Source organism: Mus musculus, chromosome 1 (assembly GCF_000001635.26).
Source record: "Mus musculus strain C57BL/6J chromosome 1, GRCm38.p6 C57BL/6J".
Lineage (NCBI taxonomy): Eukaryota > Metazoa > Chordata > Mammalia > Rodentia > Muridae > Mus > Mus musculus.
Genome location: NC_000067.6, coordinates 79,591,186 through 79,613,941, shown reverse-complemented (window position 1 = coordinate 79,613,941; position 22,756 = coordinate 79,591,186). Strand labels below are relative to the sequence as shown.

Here is a 22,756-nt window from a genome sequence, read left to right as displayed (position 1 = left end):
CCTGAACCTTTGCTTGTCCTGTTTGGCTGAACTTCAGGGTCTGAAAATACCTGACCCTCTGAAGTGTATGAAATGCTTGGTGCTATTCTTTGCAAATGTAATTTTATGAGATGTATAAAAAGACTTTCATTAAAATGTCTGCTCTGCTCTGGGAAGGAAGAACAGCAGCACGTAGTTATTTCATTTGCTGGATATATTAGAGATGGCATTTGTCATTTTAATTGAAATTTCCCACCTCTCTTGGGAAGGCCTTAGGTCTGTGCGCTCTTGTTTGCATGAATAGATCAGGAGCACGGGTAGCCGGATTGCAGAGGTATAAATGGGCCCTGAAGCCTGGGCTTGGTACTCCTCCTGATCCTGTGCTTGGTACTCCTCCTGATCCTGTGGTTGCTCAGAAATATTCTGGAACTTTTCTTTTTAGAAGCATCCCAGATTTGAATCAGACCTAATAGGGGAACATAATCTGCATTAGCTCCTACAAGGACAGTCAAAAAGAGCACTGTGTTCTGTCAACCCTTGCCTTCTAAAAGATATCAAACTTACCTGTTAATTTAGTCTAGACTAAATGATTTAGTCCTAAACCAAGCATGTTTCCGGGTGCCTAAATTCTGTCCCACCTCTCCAACAATATCAGTGGGAAAAGGGACATTTCTTTTTCCCTGTCTGTTCCATTCTACTGGTTGTTTGTTTGTTTGTTTGTTTTCTCTATCAAGACAAAGTCTTATTATGTAACTCAGGCTGGGTTTGAACTCACAATCCTCCTGCCTCTCCCTCCCAATTTGCTGGGATGACAGTCATGTACCACCCCTGGCCTCAGTGGGTTTTTCCATCTTCCTGTTTTCATAACAGGTCAAGAGTCAAGAGGATTTCAAGAATTATAAAGTACCCTTTTAAAATTGGTGCTAAAGTCATTCTTCCTGCTATTTGGAAATAAGAGACTGGTTAAGTTAATAAGACATTAGGCATGATTTCCCAGCAACTGTCTTGGCAGTACTGTGAGCTGATTACTTACTTCTGCCCATGGAGGGACTCCATCCTCAGGTGAGTGCAAATGAAGGAAGCTAAGGGCGGGCTCCCATAAGCAGCTCGGTGTTTGTCAGGCCAATGCATTTATCGCCAGATGTGTTGTCCCCTCAAAGAAATGCACTGAACCTCTCTGAGACTTACTTGACTTTTTCAAATGCCACAAGAAGGGGGATTTTATGAGGTACTGAAGATGGTTTGGAAATTCCACTAAAGAGTATTTATTAAAATCTGCTGGGATGGAGAAGCAGGGAGTAGCAAGTGGGGGTTGTTCCTGAGACTCTCCTCTTGGTCTTTAAGATGGAAGCTCCTTATAGAAGAGGCAGATTTTCCACAGGGTCTTTGGCACTTCAGTAATTAAAGTTTCATGAATTGAGACCAAGACACACCTAGGCTATTTCCAAGTCCCCTAACTGCAGGAAACAGGTTTTCATGAGCTTTCAGTGAATCTGTGTTTCTAGATCCATTTAAATCTTGGGACCAGGCATTTTAGAAGTGAGCCCTTTTACAGTAAGGCACTAATTGGTTGGTTCCTGTCCCTGGTGATTGAATGGACAGTGTGAAAGGTTTCCTGTGAAAAGTTTCCTCAGAGACCCTGGGTTAAACATTGTGCCTCAGTGAGCAGGCAAAGTTCTGGCTGTCCTTAAATGTCACTTGTTAAATAAACAGAGCCGGCCAAATGAGAGTGTCACTAGTGTCCTCATGAGCTCCGGGACCCCTCCAGTGATGTCAAGGAACATTGGGGATGGGAGGAAGTTGAGAAGTTGACTTTGCATGCCTGTTCTGCTTTAGGGAGTATGAAATGTGTAGGGGGAAATGTTAACATTGTATAAAAGAGAAAGACTGCCCCATTATTTCTTGACCTTCAAGAACAAATATGTTCTAATAAGCACTAGAGGTTACTAGAGGCTGAGAAAGGCCATTATAACATTGTTTTCCCTTTAGAACAGTGGCTCTCAAACTTCCTAATGCTGTGTGACCTTTAAATACAGTTCCTCATGTTATGGTGACCTCCCCCCTCCCCCCAGCCATAAAATAAATTATTTTGTTAGTACTTCATAACTATAATTTTGTTACCATTATAAATCATAATTTAAATATCTGATATGTGACCTCTAAAGTTTGAGAAACACTACTTTAGAACAACTAAAAACCCTAAAGTAGCTCTTAGAACTCCCCCTCCCCCCATCTCCCCAATTACACTTAGTAAAGGTTTCTTAGGGCAGGGGAGGAAAACAAAAGTTATTTTCACATATTTACTAAGAAGACCCAATAGTCTCAAAGCTTAATCTGAGTGTCTTCAGGTTAGATGTTGATAATCTAGAAAGTCTAATTGCTTGAGGGTGATTTATATGGGAGGGGGGAGCTTCAATGTGAGTGGTCTTATAAAGTTAGAAGCAAAGATGTTGTAATTCTCAAGGTTACCAGGTGGGGGCAGCCATTAGGGGATAATCTTTACAGACAATAACCTGTCCAGAGGGGAGGGTCGAGCCGGGCAGTGGTGGCGCACACCTTTAATCCCAGCACTTGAGAGGCAGAGGCAGGCGGATTTCTGAGTTCGAGGCCAGCCTGGTCTACATAGTGAGTTCCAGGACAGCCAGAGCTACACAGAGAAACCCTGTCTTGAAAAAACAAAAACAAACAAACAAACAAAACCAAAACAAAACAAAAAATCAGGGAAAGGTCGAATGAAGTTCAAGCAGTAGGCCATCACATACACACAAGTGGATTCATGGGGTACTGCTTGGCGAGCCCCAACACTTCAGCCTTCAAAGCATAAACCAAAACTACAGCGAGTGACTGTTTATGAGGCACAAATGTGTACCGCCATGTTGTGGGTCCCAAGATCTGACTCTAGGCAGACTCTCATGAAGGCATGGGCGGACAAAGATTTGACACTGTTTCAGTTTTAAGTCAGTTCCAAGCCTTTTTAGTGGCAAATTCAAGAAAACAACAAACCCTTACATTGCTTCTTCGCGCTCCCAAAGTGATAGCAGGACTCAGACAGGGCAGGTAGGGCAGGGTTCAGGCCGTGAGTCCAGTGGATCCTCGAGTCTGTGAGGTGTCCACTTCATGTCCTGTGTCCACCTCATCAAAGTACAAACAGCCTGAAAGGGCCAGCCAGGCAATGTGTTCATATAGTCAATTCCTTTTAGTCAAATTTGCAAAAGTGAGGCATTTTAACTGCAAAGACTATATAGCTGCAGCACATATAAGCTTAGAATATCAAACAAATAGACCATGCTAGTCTTCTAGAGTTTGTCATCTTTTAACGTTGATAATGTGCTGTCATCTCTTACTCTAAATGAAGTTTAGACTTGATTTGTTTTGGATCTTTCTAAATGGGGATGCATTTAATAAGCCCTACAAAACCCACGTAGGCTGTGGGTCAGTTTTGACACCCCAGTCAAGTTAGAAGAAAAGGATGGAATATTCAAGAGGAGATCCTGAGTAGATGCCTTGCGGTATGGGCTTTTCTTGACCAGTGCTCAGTTAGGAGGCTGACAAGCTTTGGAGGAAGTATGGCTGACTAAGTGTAAATAATTTCAGCAGTGCTACACTGGAATTCTAAGGAGACACAGGAAGCAGTTAAAAACCCTGATTTCTGATTTGGGCATCCTCTAGATGAGTGGTTACCAAACTTTCTAATGCTGTGGCTCTTTATCACAGTCCCTAATGTTGTGGTGACCTCTCAACCATCAAATTATTATTCACTACTATAATTTTACTACTGTTATGAATAATATGAATATATGATAGGCAGGATATCTGGTGTGTGATCCTTGTGTGGTCACAGGTTTTGCTGCTCTAGACAATCTTGTTGGCCACTAGCCTTGATCTCTTTGGCCTACGCTGTCACTCTCTTCTGGGATGTTCAAAGGTGGCACACGTGTTGGGGTGGATATTTAAGCATTGATTGCTAAGCAAGTTGACAGTGACTCATAGTGACTTAAGGTATTGTCTAAGGATAATTTGCTGTTCCCTTCTTCCCCTCATTGATATAAACTGGACCATGGTTTTTCACACATGTGCACCTAGTTCAGTAAGACGGAGTTTGCAGTGCCACTGTGGAATTCTACTTGTAACCAGGAGGTACAAACACTTAAAAGATGAAGACAGGAAAGTAAAACGCTGGGGCTTATTAGCAAATTTAGTAACTGAAAGAGCGTCTGGATGCTTTGGAGAAACTCTCTTCCAAAAAGCATGGCAGAAATCCTCCAGACTCATGACATGTTTATCCCCTCTGATTGGGCAATAGGTTTAATGAAGAGGTTCTGCACAGTATAGAAAACAATGTATATGCTACATTGTCTACTTGGGGCTTCTATAGCCCGTGTGCGTGCGCGCGCGTGCGCACACACACACACACACACACACCTACATGCAGTCCTCACAACCATTTTAGACACATGAACTTTAAATCTGTAGTGGTGTCTCCCCATTCCAACATCTCTCTTCTCAAACATCCACTGCCTGGTCAAGCTTAGCCCTTTTCAATTAAAAGTGATACATTTACAACCATGTGTACATGTAGACAAATGATATTCAAACTTGTAGAGTCGCCTTCAGCAGAGTGCAAATGTTTATGTCTCTGTATGTTTTTGAATTTTTTTTCAATCTTGCAAAATGAATCAAAAAGAATGAAAAACAAATCATGGTCTGCTAACGCCTATGGCTTGAAGGGAATATTGCTCTTAGTCACTGTTCTCTTTCAGACAATGGAAGAATACATGAACAAGCCCACGTTTTAAGTGTACAGTCTACTTGAAGATTCTGAGCGCTCCATGCTGTGAACCTACAAACAAGCAACTCCTTGCATCCAGTCTCCGCACGGCCTCTGGCACCATGCCAAAAACTACTTAAAGGGATTCTGTGTTAGCTAGCAAAACTTAAAGTTGTTAGCATATGTCCTTATGGTTGCTACATGTCTGTATTATACTGTGTATCAATACTCACTGGGGCTCTAGGTGTTTCACATAATTGCTGCAGATTGAATAGCTCCTTGCTGTGTTTTAAGCCCTTGTGGTACTTTTAAGGTAATTTCAAATATTGGTTGCAATATGATCCTTTTTGTTGCCATTTGATCTTCTACCTGTAGACTGACAACTGCTTTGTGATAACACACAATTTTGAATGTAAAGTATATTTTATATAATGAATGCCTTTCCTAAATGTTTAAAAGTGTACATAAATTAAGTTTATGTTAATAGCTCAGATTTCATACATGATGCTTAGATATTTTTAACATGTTCAATGCTACTATAATTTCAGGTCAGATACAATGTATATGACTTTAATGTCTTGAATTCAATATTTTTTTTTTAAGAATTGGGATAAAACTTCATAAGAGATTTTGATGTCTTAGAAGGTGCTAGATCAAGTTTTTTACTTTCAATTAAATATAAGGGACATTTCAGTAAGGTTGTGGTTTCTACAAACTATATATTTATTAAGGTTTCCAGAGATCTGGAGATGAAATGTTACAGCATCTCCTGCTTTTACCATAATCCTGAGAGGAAGAGCTATGGCAACATTTATATAGCAATAATTGTGAACATGAGATACAAATGATATTAGATACTTTATTTTCAGATATCTCATTCCTTGTGAGCCTTTAAAACATATTTTAATGTAAGATGAATCTTTAAGGCTTCCTTAAGTTATGTGTATTTCATTGTACTCTTCATGGGAGGTGACTCCCTCCCTTCCTTCCTTCCTTCCTTCCTTCCTTCCTTCCTTCCTTCCTTCCTTCCTCCCTCCCTCCCTCCCTCCCTCCCTCCCTCCCTCTCTCTCTCTCTCTCTCTCTCTCTCTCTCTCTCTCTCTCTCTCTCCTCTTTCCCAGAAAAATATTTTTGCTGACTGTAATTGCTGTGACCATGTTACCTTCACGCTTCCAAAACAGAAGTTCTGCATAGCTGGGTACTGAGTCTGCTCAGACATGAAGTAGGAAGCTGCCTGTATTGTAGCATTTCTTCGAGGTGTCTCTGGCTGCAGTTTTGTATATGTGTTCTCCATGTAAGTGTTGAGGTTTGGTGGCCGTTGTACCTGAGTGCTAGGACTTCTGTGGTTAAGACAATAGGGAGATCTCATACAGTGGACCCTTAGAGAATGTGGTTGTCATCTTTGGTTCATCTCATCAGACATACTTAAGGGAAGATGGCAAGACCAGAGAAGAACAGACAGACAGATGGACCCATTCCTTAGAATAACCATTTATTTAAAAGCAATAATTCAGATTGCATATGAGCTAATAACTGGGCTTTTAATAGCTGATTTATCTTCAAATTAATATAATTTTGGTGGCTTGTTCTTTCTGAACATCTTTGTTTCAGCAGTCTTCAGTTTTGTGCATTAACTTTTTTAAAAAGTTTGGTAAAGGTCTTTGTTTTTCAAGCATCTTTGTAAAACTGAACTTTCTGTAACTTCGGAGGAAAGTGTCTTTTGGGCTTCACTAAATGTACTACTTACATTCTGTTTTTTTTTTTTTTTTCCATTTTTTATTAGGTATTTAGCTCATTTACATTTCCAATGCTATACCAAAAGTCCCCCTTACCCACCCACCCCCACTCCCCTACCCACCCACTCCCCCCCTTTGGCCCTGGCGTTCCCCTGTACCGGGGCACACAAAGTCTGCGTGTCCAATGGGCCTCTCTTTCCAGTGATGGCCGACTAGGCCATCTTTTGATACATATGCAGCTAGAGTCAAGAGCTCAGGGGTACTGGTTAGTTCATAATGTTGTTCCACCTATAGGGTTGAAGATCCCTTTAGCTCCTTGGGTACTTACATTCTGGATAATTCCATAGTTGATCTTGTCTAGGTTGCACAAGAATTCTTCCTGTCAAGGTACTCATAGAAAGTGATCATTACTTATGTGAGTAAATTCAGGGGATGTGGGGAACAGCTTACATGGCTTTTAGTGGAAAACCATTATGTGTGTTTTCTTTATTATCATAAGATTGTAAGAAAAATTACCAAGTGAAAGGAAAAAAACAATAGTGAATTTGTATAAAACACCCAAATAAAAGGTTAAAGATATGTTAATGTTGAACTTGGAGTGCCTTCATGACTGTTTGATTCTTGCAATTCCAACCTTGGTTTATGGTAAAATCTCTTCAGAATTTCTTGCTACTTACCAATAAGAAGAGACTCTCAAGGTGGCAGGCAGTGCCTAGGAAAAGAATATAATATCCCTTTCTTTCCTCCTCCTGATGTTCCACCAGTCCCTCACAGTGTGGGAAACAGGATTTCCTTACCAGAGGTTGAAAAAGCAATCAATCTTTCATTACTTTCATTAACAAATGTAAAGACATTTTTTAATAATAAAGTGAATGAATCTTCTCATCTTGAAATCTCTTAAAACAATAGTAAAGCTTTCAACCAATAGACCATGCTTTGAAACCTAAAAATTCCTCCAAGATGCTTATTATCAAACCAATAAAACATCATTAATGAGTGGCATTAAATTTCACCTCGCCAAGGCTTCTTCAATAAACACATTGATAAATGCTGGTATATCTCTCTACATGGTTCCTGCAGATTTTGATACAATACATTCAGATGTTCTGGGATATGTAAAGGGAGCCAGTGACACATTTCCGGCAATGTGTAAATGGATGGTCATTACCTTGTTTCAACCCTGTTTTGACTTACTACAAAGCTAGTAAAGCTGGGTAAAACTGTGCATAGACAGTGTGCCTTGAGACTGGATATATCAACAATGCTTTGTCGTAGTTAAAACCAGAAGCATCGAATAACATCTAGGGCTTTATTGAAGTGGCCTCTTTCTCCCCTCCCCCATGCACTCTCTCCTCCTTCCCCTCCATTCTCCTCTCTCTTCTCACACCTTCTTTCCTCCTCTTCCTTCTCCTTCTTCTTCCCTGCCCTCCCCCACTTTAATGCCTTCTGTCTCCTTCTTTCCCTCCCTTTTCCTCTCTCTCTCTTCTCTCCACCTCTCTGACTTATTGCTGTGATAATCCACCATGACCAAAAGCACTTTGGGGAAGAAAGGGTTTATTTCAGCTTATGATTTATAGCCCATCATGAAGGAAAAGTCAGAGCAGGAACTCAAGGCAGGAAACTGGAGGCAGGAACTAAAGCAGGGACCATAGCGGATGCTGCTCACTGGCTTGCTCCCAGTGCTTGCTCTTCTTGCTTGTTTATGCCTCACAGGTCTGCCTGCCCAGGATGGCCACACCCACCATTGGCTGGACCCTCCCATGCCAATCATTAATAGTCATTGATCAGTGCTCCACAGATTTGTTCCCAGGCTATTCTCCTGCAATTTCTCATTTGAGATTCCCTCTCCCTAGGTGATTCAAATTTGAGTCACGTTGACAGGAAACTAGTTAGCATACTCACTCTCATTTTTTCTGACACAGGATCTCACTGTGTAGTTCAAGCTGGCTTCCAGCTCGTGACCGTCCTGCCACTGTCTTCAAACTGCTGAGATTATAAGCCTAAGATACAACACCTACCTGAGAGTCACATTTTAATGAATGATCTGATATGCAGTTCAGGCCTGCAGAAAGACTTTTCATAAGTTCTCTATGAATGAACTCACAGGCTTACTGAATCTTAGGGTACTCTTGGATAGGGGTGTCTACAGCATATGCTGTTCCCATCCTGACATCAGTTCTGGGCGCCTATCTACTGTTTTTGTTTCTAGTGTGTTTTGGAACGTTACTAGGTAATGTGTAAGTGTTCTTCTGAGAACATCTGTTAAGTAAGAAAAGTCAGTTAATTTTGAGATACATGTATGACTCCATCATGTCCTTCAGTGGAGTGACATTTAATATATCAGTCACAATCTAGGTCAGACCCATGCTTAGGAATGGTTGGCCAGAACAAGTCAGAGTCCATGTTTTTTTAGTGGAGTTTTATTTCTTTCTATTTTTTTTTTAAGAGACAGAAAGAACACAAAGTTAGATGGGTAGAGATGAGGGAAGATCTGGGAGGAGTTAGGGCATGAGAAAGAATATGATAAATACACTGTGTGAAATTCTCAAATAATAAATTATTTAAAAGGAAAAAATTAAAGCAAAAGATCATTTGCATTCATTAGAGTAGAATCATAAACCAAGAAGTGAAAGTGTGATAAATTTTCAATTAATGCAGTATAAATTTGACTGCTTGAAATATTAACTTTGGTTAAAGAAAATGAGCTTCCATAAAGGTCTTAAACTATAAATATTAGTTTTAATTATGTGGGATTAAATACATTTTGGAGAATTTATCTTTTATAATGAATTGACTTAATGGAATTACATTTTCCTATTATTAGAAATGGGCATTTTGGAGAAACAGCTCTCAATGGCGTTTTGTCTAGATGATTTTTGAGTAATTTTAAGATTAAACGCTAAGACCAAAGTGATGGAGAAATGAACAAGTCAAGGAAAATTAATGAGAAGAAAAGACTAAAATCAGTTGCATGTTCTACTTGGAGCACAGGTAATGATAATACCAACCAAAAACAATTTTAGATTATTAATTGAAAATTTACTAAAGTTAAAAAAGAATAGTTTGAAGGAAGTAGAAATCTTTTCTATATGCAATGAACCAAAGCACAATAAATCATAAAGTAAAAATCAGCTGAGTTGGTGATTTCAGGGGATGCCTTCTGTGAGACACTTAGTCCTCATTACTCTGTGTCCTGGTTGGTTTTCTTGTCAGCTTGACACCAGCTAGAATTATCTGTGAAGAGGAACTTTGGCTAGGAAAATGTGTCTATGTGAGCTTTTCTTTTTAGTTTTTTAAAAATGATTTATTTATAATATGTATATGAGTACACTGTAGCTATCTTCAGACACACCAGAAGAGGGCATCAAATCCCATTATAGATGGTTGTGAGCCACCATGTGGTTGCTGGGAATCGAACTCATGACCTCTGGAAGAGCTCTCAGTGCTCTTAACTGCTGAGCCCTATCTCCAGCCCAGTGAGCTTTTCTTGCTTGTTAATTGCTAAAGGAACTCCCAGCCCACTAGAGGTGGTACTATGCCTGGGCAAGTGGCCTTTGGTAGTTTGAGAAAGGCTGAGCAAGCCATGAAAAGCAAGTCAGTAAGCAGTGTTCTTCCATGGTCTCTGCTCCAGTTCCTGCTTCTAGGTTCCTGCCTTGAACTTTCTATCCTGACTATCCTGCTTCCTATATTGCTTTTGGTCATGGTGTTTTACTACAGTAATAGAAATCAGACTAAGTCATTCTATTCCTGTAGTCTGTATTTAAAATAGTGTTGTAAGGGTCCATGATTCGCCAAAGAATGACACCCCAGACTCGACTAGTATATAAATGCAGAGTGTTTTATTCTGCTGAAGCCCAGCATGTTGGGGTCTCCTATTACCAAGATAGATAACCAAGTGAGCTCACAGGCCTGATTTAAAGCACATTAGGGGATTCTGGAGTAGGTGAGCTATATCTTGCTCCATCTCTAGGAACATTCCATAACTGGGGCATGAGGGCTAGAAATTGAGGTCTGAAAACTGTTGCTGACCCATTATCCTTGCCTCAGGCCAGGTGGCAGGGCAGCTTCTGAGGGCAGGGCAATTTCTGACTAGCTGCCAGAAGCCAGTTTTGTTTTATTTTATTTTATTTTATTTTATTTTATTTTATTTTATTTTATTTTATTTTATTTTATTTTCCCTAGTAACCAACTTGCCTGGGCTTTCCTGGACTTGCCGAGTTCTTAGGTCCAGTCTCCTAAACTGACAATTTGAAGCCTGTCATGGAGTCAGCCCACCCTTCTCACTGAGTCAGAATGTATAAGTGTGGAAGTTAAGAATGTTTCTGAGGACACCATCCAAACACCATCAAATAGAATTTCAATTTCTATGGACTTTCAAACAACAGGAAATAAAGCTTCAATTTTTATCTCTGTGTATACACATATGGTTCTCCTAAACAAGTCTCTGAAAGCAAGTAAGCCATAGCACCAGGGCAGGGTGTGTGATCAGTGAGACTCTGAGCCCTATTTGTATCAATGTCACAATAGACTAGAGCTTGGGAACCTTGATGCCAGTCCTGAGTGTCACAGACGGGACTGTTGTAATCCACTCTTTAGAGATGTGGATTATGGCAGTATGATGGGGATGACAAGGTGAGCCAGACTAACAACTCATTATACACCAGGGGAAAGGAAATGAGGACACTGGTGCTCAGGCTTTGATGGGGTCACGGTGCAAACCATTTGTTGAATTAACCCTCCTTTTGATCAAAGGCATTACCATAAGAAGGTGTTTGATGAGCCTGTTTTCTGGGTGTGCAATAGAAGCTAATGGCTTTCAGAGCTTGATTTTCATTCTCTTAACTGATGTGGGTCAAGTGTCTTGAGTGCACTCTGAATGACTGGCATCAGTACAGGAGTAGAGAAAAAGCCACTCCTGGAATACAGGCAAGAAGTGAGCTGTCTAGTTTGTGTCCATGAGTTCTGCTGGTGGAAGATCTCACTGGTTTGGGAAGGAAATGTGTTTTCCCTGGCACTGGAGGAAACTCTGAAATAGAGTCTGGTGACTGCTTACCACACTTAGCTAAGGTATCAGTTTAATCCTGCTTAGAGACAACCATGGCTGAAAACTTCACATTTGGTTCTGAGTTGAGGAGTCTTTAGTAGATGCTATCAACAAAGCTTGAAGCTGGTATTCATGTACAATATCGCTTCCTGGTGCTCTTTCGTGTGCTGCTAGAATTTATTTCCCAGCCTCTTGTGGATCAGGTTATTCATGGCCATAATAATGACCCATGGAATATAGGTCAAAGTAAGGTTCCTGTTGCAGGCCCGAGTCCTAGAACTCTGATATGAGGCTTTTCATTTTCTGTTTCTCCCTATTACAGAGGAAGAAAGAGTCCATGATTTAGAGAAAGCAGAACCATGTCAAGAGTTTATAACGATGTTGTTAGGAAAGCCAGCCAATTGATCTATCTTAAGCCATAGAAGGGGACTTAAGCAGTAAAAGGGGACTTCTACTGTCTGAAGCCACCAAACTCCAGCTGCTTATTGTCACACTGAGCCTGCCCTAAATAATGAGTGAAGCAACCCTGGGCTTCTCCCAGCAGAATCATCAGGATTGGAATGTTAAATGCCTTCTTAGGATACTATGAGACCTGTTACAGTGAACCCACCCAACTGTTTATCTCATGGTTGCAGAAGTGGTCTACGGTTACGGTTGGAATATAAAATACCTCCCACAGCCTTATGTTTTCAACACCTGTTCCCCAGTGGGTGGCACTGTTTGGGACACTGGATTCTTTAAGAGGTAGGGCCCAGCTGCAGGAACTTAGGAGTTGGCCTTTGAAGGTTATAACCTGCTGCTTACTTCTGGTCCTGTTCTCTCTGCATAGCCGATCATGCCCGTGAGGATCCTTACAACATGTCTGAGTCATGGTAGCTGTTCGAAACTGCTAGTCTTTTCCTGCTATGATGGACTGAAACCAGGAGCCATATTCTTTTCTGTTTCAAGTTGTTTCTGTCAGGATTTTGCCAGCAGCAATACAGACGGAACTAAGACAGCTTCTAAAATAGAGATGTCAGTCTGTATTAGCAAAGACAGGATTATAGTGCCATTTGTACATCATGGGATGTTTTATTGAGATAAAAATTTGTGTCACACTGAACCCATGTACAATGTTTTTTGTTTGTTTGTTTGTTTGCTTGCTTACACAATCATTATGTAAAGACTGTGTCCTTTCACATAAAAATCAGATATAATTGTATGACTTTTGGAAGATTGTAACAACTGGCAATATTGGGATTTTTAGATTGTGGAACTAAGAGGCCAGCAGTGCTGTGTCCTGGGTTCCCAGTGCCTTTCCTGCTCATGTCACCAGTTTGCATGTTTCCCTAGCCCTGGACCTCTGTCTTCTGACAGTGTCCTTGGTTTGATTACTTCTCATTGATCAGGTTATATATCTTTCACCTCTTCTGCCTGGTGAATGCATTCTACTTTTCTTGGCTTTCTCTCTTTACATACATACATACATACGTATATACATACATACGTATATACATACATATATATTTTATTTACTTGTGTGTGTCCTCTTATGGATGTCACAGCACATGTGTGGAGATCAGAGGACAACGTGTGGGAATTGGTTCTTTCCTTCTACCATTTGCATCCCTGGGATCAAATTTAGGTCATCAGGTTTATCAGCAAGCACCCTTTTACACAGAACCATCTTGCCAGCCCTTCTATATCCAGATTCTTAAATATACAACTGCAATGCCACTGTTTTCATTGATCTCCCTGGCTCATTCTTCCTGCCTCTTCTAAAAGCCCTTTGACTAAAAGCCTCTCCTTTAGTGTCTTTTGGCTTTAAATGGGTATCTTATGTATTGTTGACATAACAAAGCATGCACAGTGGTCGTCTTACTTAGGGTTTTACTGTTGTGAACAGACACTATGACTAAGGCAACTCTTATAAAAACAACATTCAGTTGGGACTGGCTTACATGGTCAGAGATTCAGTCCAGTATCATCAAGGTTGGAGCATGGCAGCATCCAGGGAGGCATGGTACAGGCTGAGCTAAGAGTTCTACATCTCCATCTGAAGGCTGCTAGCAGAATACTCAATTCCAGGCAGCTATGGTGAGGATCTTAAGCCCACATCCACAGTAACACACCTACTCCAACAAGGCCACACCTCCCAGTAGTGCCACAACCTGGGCCAAGCATATACAACTATACTAACCATCACAGTGCTCAAGATGGTTTTAAGTGTGTGTGTGTGTGTGTGTGTGTGTGTGTGTGTGTGTGTGTGTGTGTTTGTGTGTAAAAGAAAGGGGTTGAGAAATGAAGAGAGATTTTTGCTAAATGGTCTATGAATAGCAGGTAAGTTTTTCTTAGCACTCTTAGGCTTGGAATTTTTTTTTTTTTTTCTTTTTTTGAGACACGTTTCTCTGTGTTGTCTGTGTAGCCCTGGCTGTCCAGGTACTCACCCTGTAGACTAGGCTGCCCTTGAGCTCAAAGTTCTGCTTGCTTCTGCCTACGAAGTGCTGGGCTTAAAGGCGTGAGCCATCATGCCCGGCAGACTTGAGCATCTTTAAAGAAGCACAACAGGACAGCATGTCCATGAAAACAGCAAGCAGTGCCTTGTTCATATTTGGTCAAGAGGCTTCACATTGTTTTTTATTTTAAATTTAAAATATTGTTATATTTCCAAAGCATGATAGGATCTCAAAACTCTGGGAGAGTGCTTTTGAGATAATTGTCCAAGATTTCTTTTTTTTCTCTTTTGCCTATCACAAAAAGACTCTGCCACCCCTACCTGTCCTGGCACAATAGGGTTAATAAGCAGGCCCTGAGTGACAGGTGAATGTTGAGTGCCCCATGGTGAAGTGATCAAAACCAGAAGGAACACAATTGTGACACCTTAGGAACTTTCATTTTCATTTTATTTTATTTGTTTATTTTGTGAAATGATTAAAACTAAAGCTGAACCTTAAAAATATTTCTTTTATTTGTTTATTTTGTGAAAGAAAGAAACACATTGGCCCTAGGATCTCATATTTTCAGGTCAGCTTTAATTCAATGCTGTTTATGCAAAGCCATTCATCCTGGTGGCACATCCATTGTCAACTTTTGTTCTCAAGATGGATGAGACCCTGATAGTTTCTAGTTCTATGTGGAAGAATAAACTCTTAAAAAAAATACAACCCATGTCTCCCTATGCACTTACTGTGTTTTTAGCTCTTCTCATAGATTATGAGTTTAACCCAGTTGTCACAGGGATAGCATTGTTTTAAAGTGGGGCCTTCTTTTTTATAACTATTGTTTTCTGATTCACAGAGTGGGCAGTGGCTCTGTGTTAATTCCTCATTCTCGGCAGGCTTCCTCTGGCTTTCTGGTACACACATGTGTTAGCATTCTCTTTGGAGCCCCTGTGAGATCTGTACAAATGCAAGTGAGAAGCCCACAAATCCTGGGAAAGCTCATCTGTAAACAGGAAGCTGGAGGGTAGCTCAGAGTGGTGGTTGCCATGGGAATGATTGACTGCCAGTTACACCAGATGGAGCTAAGCCATTATTGATAGGGGGGGGGGGGACAAGAAAGGCATTGTCTTTTTCCTTCTTTCCCCCTTTTCAAATTTATAGCAGTTGAGCAATTGAGGAAATATCGATACTAGTAAAAGAGATATTGATAAATGTAAAAATTTCCTGGTTACTCAATTCTCCATTTCATTGTCTTATTTGTTACTGGAAATGCAGTAAAATAAAAGTTTAGAATGCATGCTGACAGGAGCCTGTTATAGCTGTCTCCTGAGACGCTCTCCCAGAGCCTGACAAATACGGAGGGGATGCTTGCAGCCAACAAAGGCACTGAGCATGGGGACCCCAATGGACGGGTTAGAGGAAGGACTGAAGGAGCTGAAGGGGTTTAAAACCCCATAGGAAGAACAACAATATCATCCAGACCCTCCAGAGCTCCCAAGGACTAAACCATCAACCAAAGAGTACACATGGAGGGACCCAGGGCTCCAGCTATATATGTAGCAGATGAGGATGGCATTGTTGGACATCAGTGGGAGGGGAGGCCTGTGAAGGATTGATGCCCCAGCATACTGGAATGATAAGGTGGTGAGACAGGAGTGGGTGGGTGGGTTGGGGAGCATTCTCATAGAAGTAGAGCAAAGGAAGGTGTACTGGCTAGTTTTGTGTCAACTTGACCCAGCTGGAGTTATCACAGAGAAAGGAGCTTCAGTTGAGGAAATGCCTCCATGAGATCCAACTGTAAGGCATTTTCTCAATTAGTGATCAAGGGGGAAAGACCCCTTGTGGGTGGGACCATCTCTGGGCTAGTAGTCTTGGGTTCTATAAGAGATCAGGCTGAGCAAGCCAGGGGAAGCAAGCCAGTAAAAAACATCCCTCCATGGCCTCTGCATCAGCTCCTGCTTTCTGACCTGCTTGAGTTCAGTCCTAACTTCCTTGGTGATGAACAGCAATGTGGAACTGTAAGCCAAATAAACCCTGTCCTCCCCAACTTGCTTCTTGGTCATGATGTTTGTGCAGGAATAGAAACCCTGACTAAGACAGGAGGATAGGATGAGGGGTTACAGAGGGGAAACTGGGAAGGAGGATAACAAAATAAATGATAAATAAATAAATTAATTAAATAACCAATAAAAACAAAAAAGAGAATTGCAAAGGAGGCATGAGTGTTGGTCAGCCTTTGTGGGCTCCTGCAAGCCACTGTTTTATGATTAAGTTTCAGTATCAAAGACAAATTAATTATAGGCAATAGAAAATTTGGGTTAGCATCATTGTCAGTGTATCAATTCCACCCTCATAGGATGCTGTTGACAATGGGCATTTGGAACCTTGGAGCTGGTTTCTCCAGGACTCTGCTCTCCACGCTCATGCTCATCGCTGATTCTGAGCTCCGTCCTCCCATTGCCTTGTTTAGTGCTCACTCCCACAGCTTCAGTGTCCTTTGAGCTCCTTCACTGAATTGAGACTTCACTGAATGAGACTCAAGGTTGCCTTGAGTGATTCTCTACCTAACCCTACTCAGACACTATTGTTCAGTAACATGGTATAAGAATGCAAATAACAAGGGAAACCAACCGGGGAAGGATGCTCTGAAATTTGAGTGCAAATCTTCACATTCTACCAGGGATCATGTGCAGAGCTAGAAAACACACCACTGAGGTAAAGACTGTTAGCCAACATTTGAATCAGTCTTCTTCAGGGTGTGTGCATGTCATTAACAAAATAAAAATAGCAATTAGCTAAAAACAAAATAAATATAATAGTCATTGTGGGATGGCTGGTGAACAACATATGTTGCAGAAGAAGAGCATGCTGGTATATGTGAAAACATTAAAATGATCATACCTGCTGGCCCAGGGTCATCCAACTGTGGCCCGAGTGCCAAATCTAACCTGTGGAGTGTTTTTATATGGTTATCTTATAAGGTAAGAGTACTTGTGCATTTTTAAAGGGTAAATAAACAAGGAAAAAGAAGAAGAATGGGGTGCAAAAGTGGAGGAGGAAGACATTCCTACTCTTGGCCTCCTTGTACAGTTAATCTTCTGACTCGTGATTTTACCTAAGGGAGGGGATCTCAAATGTGGAAAATCCTTAGAATGTCATGATGTAGGGTGAGCTTTCTAGTGCTTTAATAATCATTTAAAAATGGAGAGAGAACTAAACATCTAGGATAGACAACTGAGTGTGTGTTCTTTGCCATCATGTAAGAGGCCATTTCTCCACCAGGGAATGATGTCTAGGGAAGACTGGTAGAGTCCTGTGGGTCTCAGCCTGTATCTCGTCTCTCCCTGAAGCCTTTACAGACACTCAGACTCACAGACACATTCCAACTCTAAACATCTGATAGAGACATAGAATAAACTACTTACTTAGTTACTTCATTGATTCATCAATTTGAACATAGTCAGCAACCTAAAAGTTGTACATATTAGCAGTGTGTCACATGTTTTATAGAAGCATACCTTACATATTGTTGAAGTCAGGCTAGCTGCACTTACATTCTCAAATATGCATCAATTTTCTGTAGTGAAAACCTTATGAATCCTTTAACTTTTTGAAACACATGATGCAGGATGTTTATTTATGGTCACCCTACTATGTGTTAAATCGTATGTTATAAAACATAATGCTGATTTTCCTGGAATAAGAGGACCCCTTTGCTTAAAAGAGCTTGACAATTTCTGAAGCCTATACTCTACTAGAGACATAACAGGGAGATGCCACCCAACAGTCCACTTGGAAGTGTGATTTATCTTTGGGCACTCATTTCTCCTTGTCAAAGAAGTGTCTCTGTTCCTTAGGGTTCCCTCTTCTGCATAACATGGGTGTGTGTGTCTCGCCCGAGCTAGTATCTTGCTGGCAAGAATTCACTCGGACAACCGGATCCTTCTACGGCAAAGCTTTTATTGCTTCAACATAAGGAAGACCCCAAACCCGGAAAATGGTGCTGCTTATATAGCCCGCAGCGTGACGTTTCAGCACCTGATGTGGCGTGACAGCACCTGATTAGTTGCTCGCCCATCACCCCATTATTACGCCCCGAGATGGGCAGTGACTGGGCGTGAATTTACTCTTGCACTTGCGCATAAGGGTTGTTTACTAGTTAGGCGCAGTGGAAGCCAGCGCCATCTTATAATGGCGATTGCTCACGGCACGGCTCTCCACATCTGTGGTTGACTCTTAACCCCATACTCCACTTGTAGGTGGTTTTGAAGCTATGCACCGAGGCATTTTCCATAGACATCACTACAAATCACATTGTGATTTTTTTTTTTTAATGCTTAGTTTCAGAGCACTGGCCAGGAATGAAATCAGATATGCATTACATTTTGTTGATAGGCATCAGATTCAGTTTACATGGTTGACTCATTGCCCACTGCAAGTCTTTCAATTGAAGAATTTGAGAAGAGTCTTTGAACCCAGGTCCTTGGCCAATAATTTCCCCAGAAGGGAACATACCTAAGATAGAAGTTAGATATATCCTGACTGTGGTTCTGAACTCAGGAGTGGTTATCTGTTCATTTGAAGAGAATCACTTCCCCACCCCCTGCTTGGTCTGGAGACTGGCCTCTTCCTGATGTGTTCTGCCTCACTGTTGCTCCTTTACCCATTCCCCCAATGCAGGATGTACTTGCTGGCCTCTGCAAGTTTGCCCGTTTAGAATACTCAGCTTATTTAGCCATCATCGCTATTTAGAGTCATTGCTTGGTCACTGAAGTGAAACAGCAACATATCTGCCCCGAGGTTTCTCTCTCTCTCTCCTTCGTTCTCATTTTCTTCATGGCAGTTACATTGTGGGAAGTACTCCTATTGACTGATTATTAGCAGATTAGCCATTTAACTCAATGCGTTCTCTCATTCTCCACACCTTGTTGTTGTTGTTGTTCTTTTGAGGACAGAGATATTTTATTCTTAACACCTAGGATACTTCTTGGGACTGTCTGACCACCAGTAGGCTCTGAAAGTGTCCTTCCTCCATCATTGCTATTCTGAACCTACCAGGGAGAGGCAGACACCTCCTCCTCCTCCTCCTCCTCCTCCTCCTCCTCCTCCTCCTCCTCTTCCTCCTCTTCTACATCCTCTTCCTTGCCATTCTCTCTCACTCTTCCCATACAGCTCTTAAGTTGATGTTGCTATCACTGGAGGCACTGAATACCACATTGCACAGCAAATAACCTCAGAAGGCAAGGACTGGTCCTTCTGTATCTACAACTCACACAGGCTAGTATGCCTTAGAGGTAGATTTCTTAATGCATGCATGAATAAATGAGTAAATCCATAGTTGTTACCAACTTATATTTATTATTCTGATTGGTTTATGCCTATAATTTTGGATCCTTTTCTTAAATAAAAGGGACAAGCATGAAAAACCTCCAGGAAGCATTTTTGTTCAAGTTAAAAGATCGGTGTTTCTCAGATAAAGTTTGGTTTGTATTGATGTAGCCCAATCCCTCCTCCTCTGCTCTCTCCTTTTTCCTTTCCCTTTTTGTCTCTCTCCCTTAGTTTTCTCTAATATTAGACAAAACCTCTAGAAATCATGTGGAGGAAATAAACCTCCTGGTCATTACAGTGCTGACCACCCCTTTCATTTTTATTGAGGGCACACATGGCAATATGCAGAATGGAGTTCTTAAAAAAGCTTCAAAGAGTTTCATGAAGTCCATGATTATAGAAGATGAGATTATGTTCAGACAAGACACCTTACAGAGAAATTAGAGTTCATTAGAACCATAGCTGGATAGTGTGGTCATAAGTTAAAAGTTAAGTGGCACTATATCAGACAATCAGAATAGAAAGCCCAAGGAAAATGAAAAGACCATTCATTCGTTCATCCATCCATTCATCCCTTTGCTTATTCAAACATGTCTCCTCTATAGGACCTTCCTTGGGTGTGAAAGGACTGGGGATGAATCATCCTGCCAGTCAAGACTCTGTTGAGCTTTTAACAAAGCAACCAGCTTGGGACAGGAGAGTTCAGGCTAAAGTTAGTTCTTGAGAAATGAGTATAAGGTCATTGTTCTCTTCACCTCTTTCTGGATGATGAGGCAGAGTTAGGAGGAAAAAGACACTACTAGATCATGGATGAGGTTGAACAAAGGAGAACTAAGCAACCACTTTGTGCCAAAGCATAGATTCCATATGAAGTGTGGTCTTGGATTGAAAAGATCTACCTTTATTGGTGCTGCTGCTGTTGTGCAGCTGTATGCCAGAATTCCTTTTTCAGACATACCTCTATAGCAGTAGTTGATTAATCTGCTCTAATCTCCCCCATCAGCAGTAGCTCGAATTCCTCGCTACCCATCCCAATCCTCTGGATTCTGAATGAAAGACACACACACACACACACACACACTCAGAGCCTTATATTTAATATGCCTTAATCAGCTCAATGGTTGGGCCACTCCTAAACTTCCACTTTTCTAACACCTCCCCTTTGATACTCGTGATACTTTACTTATTAAAATCTATATTCCCTAGACCCAATTAGGGTGTGTGTGTGGCTGGGGCCACTCCTCCCCGGCTCTTACATGATTGGTATGTCTCTCTTCCTGTAGCTCTTAAGCCTAAATCTTATTCCTTTTTTGGCATGGGGATCCTGCCTTCTCCTCAGTCCTCTAGCCCACCAATTCTAAAGCCCTGCCTCTGTCTTCCTACCCAGCCATTGGCCGCCATCAACTTTATTCACCAATCAGAACCAGCTGGGGACAGGGACCCTCAACATCTCACATGTGGGATTTTTGTGTGATTTTAGGAACCCATAATATATACATTAATCCAAATCCTCAACATACCTCAGGGACACCACTCTATACAACCATGTCATGATTGGATGACATCTGAGCTCCCACTAGGAAAGGCCTGCTGTATTGGAGACCCCACCCTATAAGCTAATAAGCACCATCCCTATGCTATAACTAGGGAAATGTAGGCCCAGCAAATGTTTGACTGGACTAAGGTCGCACAGACATTAAGAGAAAGAAATTGGAATTCTTCCAAAACCTTCTGACTTCTGATCCCTGGCGAGCATCCAGGTATTTGAAAGTCTCCTGAAGCCAAGCCTGCCAAATATGGTAGATGGTTCACTTGAGTGAAAGGTGTTCAAGTAAAAGTGGTGATAATTTTATGAGAATAGTTTCCACGTGTGATTTGGAAAGTCCATGAGTGAATTTGAGAGCAATTCCAAAGATTAGTTTTCAGATGAATAAATGAAGAAAATATTTTCTGACACCAAGAACACTTGGCATGTAAACACATGTCAGAGTAGTTACTATATAGGCTTATTGATTTTAAACTACAAATTTAATATATATATATATAGAGAGAAATGGAGGGAGAGAAGGAGAGATGGGGGAGGGGAGGGAGAGGGAGAGGGAGAGGGAGAGGGAGAGGGAGAGGGAGAGGGAGAGGGAGAGGGAGAGGGAGAGGGAGAGGGAGAGGGAGAGGGAGAGGGAGGGGGGTTGTGCTCGACAAAGCAGGCAGCAGCCTTTTATTTGATTGTAAGTTTGGTAATTATTTGTTGATCATGGACCTGTTTTCAAGAGATGTTTTTCTTAATGTGCAAGTGCTCTGGCTTTGAATTTGGTGGGCTGATGGGGAGTTGATGGTCCTAGAGACTGATGAATTCCACCAGCTGTTGGCATTGTCCATCCTGTAAAAGGACTTCCACTGCTTTCGTTGACAGAAGTTTGAACCCATCCTGTCAACGACATCCTCTTGCATAAACTTCTTAGCTTTGTGACTTGGCCTGAGCCTTCTGATATTACTGAAGGACTCTGGGTACTTGGCATGCTGACAAAGTTTGGAGTGCGGTAGCAGAAACATATATAAGCTACAACAGACAATAGGGCAAGCTCACCTTGTTAACCCAATGGCATTGTGTTAACTCGCATAAAGTGTTCACCAGTTTCCCAAATGTCTAGGACAAAACACCTCTGAAAGAGTAGCCATGTCTTACATGCAGTGCTGAACAAAGTTATAGAACAAAGGAAACAAACACTATATGAAGTTAAAGACACCAAGCCTTTGATGTCACTGACGTCATCGAGCAGATGTCTGTAAACCCTATACTAGAGTCAGTGCTTCCAGCAAATATGGCCTTTACGTTTCTGTGAATTTATCTACACAGTTGTTATAGCAACCTGCATATCAGAGTGGTTATCAAAGCTATTAAGAAGCCAATAATGTCATTTTCAGCTATGTGACCTTCAAATTCAATAATTTTTAAGTAGGGGTTTGTAGAAGTTTTTCTCCAGTAACAATTCCCTATTGTTTTTTGTTTGTCATCTGTGTGACCATCTTGGATCCTAGAACTTTTAGATTTTTTCAGTGATAGGAACCTCCTACTAGCACAAAGACTGGGGAGTATTTTAGTTGAAAAGGTTTTAAGTTAAGACCATGCAATAACCAAATGACTTAATTTTTCTGTGCTTATATGTATACTAGTTCATGTATATGTGTGTGTGCATATGGAAACTAGGGGATAGATTTAGGTGCCATCCTTAGAGACACTGCCTACCTTTTTTAAGGAAGGTCTTTCATTGGCCTGGAGCTCACCAAGGACACACTAAGCAAGCAGGCCAGTGAACCCTGGGATACTTCTATTCCCATCTCTCCAGGGTTGGGCTTGTAAGGTGTAACACTGTGTCTGGCTTAATTATTACATGGGCTTAGAGGACTGAACTCAGGTCTTCATGCCTGCAAAGCAAGTACTTTACTCAAATATTCACCTCCCCAGCCCCGACTCCAGTGCCTTTA

The 22,756-nt window shown here is 41.3% G+C and overlaps 1 protein-coding gene across 2 annotated transcripts in view; it reads left to right on the top strand.

Annotated features, from left to right (window-relative positions):
* Positions 1-7,073, top strand: part of Ap1s3 (adaptor-related protein complex AP-1, sigma 3) — a 65,150-nt gene extending 58,077 nt beyond the window's left edge. Inside the window, exons 5-6 of one of the 2 annotated variants that reach the window (XR_373542.2) lie at positions 850-1,041; positions 4,740-7,073. Coding sequence is in view for 1 of the 2 variants with exons in the window: in NM_183027.2 (NP_898848.1) it covers positions 4,740-4,775 (36 nt within the window). In the remaining variant the exon portion in view is untranslated. The remainder of the gene's footprint in view (positions 1-849; positions 1,042-4,739) is intronic. The other variant, NM_183027.2, reaches the window with a different exon arrangement.
* Positions 7,074-22,756: the final 15,683 nt, after the last annotated feature.